The sequence below is a fragment of the Arachis ipaensis genome, chromosome B10 (assembly GCF_000816755.2).
Source record: "Arachis ipaensis cultivar K30076 chromosome B10, Araip1.1, whole genome shotgun sequence".
In the NCBI taxonomy this organism is placed as follows: Eukaryota; Viridiplantae; Streptophyta; class Magnoliopsida; order Fabales; family Fabaceae; genus Arachis; species Arachis ipaensis.
In genome coordinates, this window is record NC_029794.2 from 10,843,716 (window position 1) to 10,849,201 (window position 5,486).

Here is a 5,486-nt window from a genome sequence, read left to right on the forward strand (position 1 = left end):
AATTGAAAGAAATCAGAGGTGACACGTGTCCAAGAGCAATGCAATTGGGAGCAGCGTGGTAGTCTGTGTAGAACGGTACGGAGCCGAGCTGCTGAAGCTGGAAGGGTGGATGGCTCCGTTGGGTTTTTATTTATTTTTTTTTCGGAAATGTCAAAACGGATAGTTGGAGCCAAGCATGCTGTTGCAGTGCTTGGGCCGGGAGACCAAAAAATTTCACATAAGGCCTTGGTTATTTTAGGTGTTATTATGGATAGTGAAAACTATGATGTAGGAGGAATATATCATTGAAAAGTATATGACTCCTGAACGAAAAATGAAAGAGTATATCACCCAAATGAATATAGTAAATGTGACCAGAAAAAATATTTCTAAGTTAATATAGTAAATGTGATTTAACCAATATTAAATATGCAATTACGCATTGTAGTATTAATAATAGATGTATGACATATTTTGCCCAAAAATTGCAATAAAAAAATATTTGTAAGTTAATATACTTTAGATGTATTAATTACAGTTATTTATTATATTATTGTCTAACTAATATACGTGAAGATTCAAAAATATAAATACATTAAGATTAAATATTTTAATATTTTCGTATGTTATTTTTGTCCAAAAGTCAAAATTTTTCTATATCCGTTACTGGTTGACGCTATAATTACTGAATGTTAAACCCCTAATCTGATGTGGAGTGTTCAGGTGACATTTTTTTTTTTGTATTCTAAGTATTATTTCTAATTAAAAGAAGGCAATAGAAAATGTTACTTTGATTAGTGTAGATGTGAGTATGCCTCTTATGTAAAAATAGTATTGGTGACGAGTAGAAGTAAAATCAGAAAACAGTTAGCAGATGATCTTCAAGGTATTTTGGGTGGAAGTTATGAAATAGTGGAAGGAGTGACGATGACACAAAATGAAGGTTAGATTCATGAATAATGCAGTTGACTTGTTTGTTTGTTGTGGTGAAAGTAAACCGTCACACTAAACCATAACAGTAAACCCTAAATGATAAATCCAAAACCCAAAAAATCGACTAATTTGTGAATTTCTTGTTGGGAAAGTATAAGGTAGCACTAACTCCGGAACATTATACCTGAATCTGGTACCCGAAAACTCAAAATCGAAAAAACCTGAACCATAGTCCTAAAACCCAAAAACCGAAAAAATAAAGTCTATACCTTTAAAGCCTAAATTGCAGTTGATTTGTCTATTTCTCTATGTGAGAGGACACCGTAACACTAATTTCTGAACCGTGAACCATGAACCATGTAAGCTGAACCGTAAATTATAAATCTTAAACTTTAAACCGTAATTCATGATCTATAGTCCTTAAACGATAAACCGCAATCCAATAAACTGGTCAGTAGAGTGGACTGAATCATAGTTGTAAAAACTGACGCGATGATTGAATCGGTCAGATAACTAGTTTATTGATTTATTGGTTTAATGGATAAGTTATTGGTTGTCTAGATAGAACCGGTCCTATGCAAGTAAAGAAATTAAAATAGTCACAAGTTTAAAATTACAATTTAAAATAAATATCATCACCAATATTTTAAAAAAATCAAGTTTTAACAAATTATAATTAATAAGTTGTTGTTCAAGGATCATAACATAAGTATATAAAATTGTAGTATATTTTTATAATAAAGAATTTTAAAAGCAGCTAATAAGAGGGAAAAAAAATTAAGAATTCTATTTACGAAATAGATATAAAGAGTATGAAGTTATTAGTTAGTTATGAAAGCTTGGCATGAGATAGTGTATCGAAACTGTTTTAACATAGAATTCATCAAGGAAAATGTTGCAAGTGACAAAAAGAAATTCATTATAATTAAAAAATACATTATATCACTGGTCAACTTATAATTAACATATTAACACTCATTATGTCATTAGTGAATTCATCAGCACCTTCGCAAGGAATAAAAAAATATTTTCTCCACTTAACTAAACCAGCAACAGCTATTCTGCCATCTCGTCTTCTACTTAACTGATTGAACTTAATTCACCTGTTTCTTCCTTGAGTGAAAATAAAGGTTGCCCAATGTATTCCTTTCCTTAACAAAACTCACCAATTTTAACTTTTCTTCACTAACTTAAAAACAGAAACTAATAGCCTATACATCATATTAGGCACAACAAAGTTCTCAGCACAATTGTTAACATGAGAGTAAAAATCCTTTTTAGATTTTAATCACAGAAATTAAAAAAGAAAAAAAAATTTATGTCTATTATAATATCAACAACAAATTAATATCTAATTATAATTCATTTACAAGCTTCATTATAATTTACATATATGGCCTCTCCCCTATGAAACAAAATTTTGGATTTACCATATCTATGTGTCTACTATCTTTAAAGTTATCCATGCTTAGTAGAGTGCAACAAGTCTTTAACTCTACAACAACTCTAATATTCAGAGGCAATCAAGCATAGAACATTCCTTTCTGAATAAACCAAGCAATTTACAATACAACACATGGAACTAACAGCTTAAATCAATTTCCATGGAGAACATATGAACCATCAAAGTGCATACTAAAAGATGACAAAAACCTACATGGGCAATACTAGGAAGTGCCATCTCAACATCTATATATTCATTATCATGCCTACCTTGCTAGCAGGACCCATAGCAATAAGACCGTTTAAAACCCAGCATCATCATACACATGTTAAAATTAAATTCTCTATAGTTGTCCATGTTGTAATTACAGTGCTTATTCCTTCAATTCTTTGCCTTTTCACTCATATTTTTCCTGCAAAAAAAAAAATTACTCCTACAGTTTGATCCCACAATTAACGACTTCAACAGTAAAAGATTGGTTATCTTAAGTTCTTAACTAATCTTACATCAACTATTTATTCCAATGACCAAGGTGAAGGGCCGGGGGACAACGACTCCACCGCTGCAACGAAGCAACTGGCGATTTGCGAACTAGGAAGCGAGCTTCACCACGACGAACACACGCAGATCCCAAGCGCCACCAGCAGCGATAGCGAGCAGACCAGTGGCGGCGACCCTCGTAGACGGAGCTAGGTTTTGCTCTGCTGAGAGGAGAGGCGTGAGGTGAAGACCCTAGTTGCCTTTTTTTTATCCATTGTTTTTTTTTTTGCTCCACTTAAGCCCAAAACGCAAATGTCTCACCAACGGAATCCGGCGCACACAAACCCCGTTCCATTTCACGCAACCACCTCAGCTCACTCGGCCCACCCGTGAGCACCCACACAGCCACGCCTCGCCGAAAGCCTGCTCCAGCGGCGCATAAGGGAGACAACACGTGTCGGCAAAAGACACAAGGAGATGGTATATCTGTAAATCTGTACAAAATTGCATCTGTACAGTAGAGCGACCCTTATTTATAACATAGATGGCATGCCTAGGAAAAATGGAGAAACATTTGGTGTACGTGGAGATACTTTAATTAGGTATATGATAGTGCTTATTAAGTGGAAGGCGTTGGCAAATTCAATTAATAGTTGTTGTCCAATTGCTATGTGATCTTTGGTTCTGACAATTACAACGTGCATATATCATTAGTCTCATTGGTTATATGATTTATTTATTTCAGAAAATAAAGTGTACAAATAAAAATTCCCCCCTTGTCACCCACATGCTTCGTATTCATTGGTGTATTTCTTAGCTTCTTCCTCACAAAAGCATCGCACAAAAGTTCCATTATGTAGTCAAATATGAATAATTAAACAATTATAATGACAAAAAAAATAAAATAAAAGAAACCAAACAAACTCAACTTAAATTCGCGGTTAATTATGATAAGGATTAAGAAAGAAGTTACTTTGTTTGTTTTTAAACGACAAAAAATTTGTGGTGTGTGGTGCCAGTTGTAAATGTGAATGAAAAACTATAAATTATTAAATAGAGGAGGTTGGAATACTAGTACATGATAAGCAATTCATTATTCTTCTTTTTGTATCTAAAATTAAATGCAGTTACATTTGAGATTAATATCTCACTAATTTATAATAAAAAAAATACTATTATCAACCTAATATACAAAACAAAAAATGAATTGAAATCGTTTACAAAGTTGTCATTTTTTATTCTTTTCATTTTATTCATTCAATAATATATATTTACATTTTAAAATACCTAATTATGAACTCAAATACTTTTTAGGTCTTATAATAATAATGGTACAAATTTATATAGAAATTATTCATGTAAAAANTCTAATTTCTTTTTGTATCTCAAATTAAATGCAGTTACATTTGAGATTAATATCTCACTAATTTATAATAAAAAAAATACTATTATCAACCTAATATACAAAACAAAAAATGAATTGAAATCGTTTACAAAGTTGTCATTTTTTATTCTTTTCATTTTATTCATTCAATAATATATATTTACATTTTAAAATACCTAATTATGAACTCAAATACTTTTTAGGTCTTATAATAATAATGGTACAAATTTATATAGAAATTATTATCATGTAAAAAAAATTGATTGAGAATGATAATAGTGTGTGGCATTGCATAAGATTGAAGTATGATGATAATAATATGGTGATAAGTCATAACAATTTACTAAAATAATTAAACCTATATTTTTTGTAAAAAGATTAGTGAGAGATAAGAGTAGAGCAGAGAGATTGCATTGCAAGTAAAGATATACACACTAACACTGTACAGTAACCGTAAAAAGTGTGTTTATAATCTAGTGAGAGAATGTGTTCAAAACTTCTACTTTAGAGAGAGAAAGTGGAAAACAAGAAGAAGAAGAAGAAGAAGAAAGAAGAAAGAAGAAAGAAGATGAACACTTGTTCTCTAACCACCACTTCTTCTCGTTGCTTCTGACAAATTCTGAACCTCAGAGAGAGAAGGAAAGAGAGAATTGTGGTTTGCTGCGTTGTGATTCATTCCAGATGCTTTGGAAATGGGGAAACAGGAACCAGAGCAGTACCTGCAGCACCAACAGCAGAGGAACAACGCTCAACAGCAACAACGACACTCATCGGGAATCGTGTGCCGTGCTTTCTCCTTTCTTCTCGGAACCATCAGTTTCAAGTGCCTCTTCGTTCTCATACTCAGTCTCTCCGCTCTTCTTTCTGGAATCTTCTGGATTCTTCCCAATTACGCCCACAAACTCAGCTACGACGCCAAAGTTGAAATTAAGCATAGCGGTTTGTCCTTACCGCTTTCTCTTTTCTTTGATTTCATCGCTTGAGGAATTATTCCCTTCTTCATGCTTTAAGCAACGCCAAATTTTCTTATATTTTGCATTTTCGTTATTTTATTTCAATGTTCTAAATTTCTAATAATTATATATATTTATGATTTGTTTGCTGAATTGCGTACTTACTAACACGAATTCAGTAATCAGTTCGCTGGGGATGTGTTCTGTTAACCCGAATTTGGCTCTTCTGAGAAACCGTCTATTTATTTATTGGTAATTTGGTATTGATATTTTTCTCAAAATTTTAGATTTTTTTCGGTTCTTGTTGTATGGC

At 32.4% G+C, this 5,486-nt stretch overlaps 1 protein-coding gene across 2 annotated transcripts in view; it reads left to right on the forward strand.

Annotated features, from left to right (window-relative positions):
• Positions 4,669–5,486, forward strand: part of LOC107623585 — a 3,722-nt gene continuing 2,904 nt past the window's right edge. The window contains exon 1 of one of the 2 annotated variants that reach the window (XM_016325907.2): positions 4,669–5,159. In XM_016325907.2, the coding sequence (XP_016181393.1) occupies positions 4,913–5,159 (247 nt within the window). In that variant the 5' untranslated portion in view covers positions 4,669–4,912. Of the gene's footprint in view, positions 5,160–5,251; positions 5,426–5,486 lie in introns of those variants that run through there. The other variant, XM_021112918.1, reaches the window with a different exon arrangement.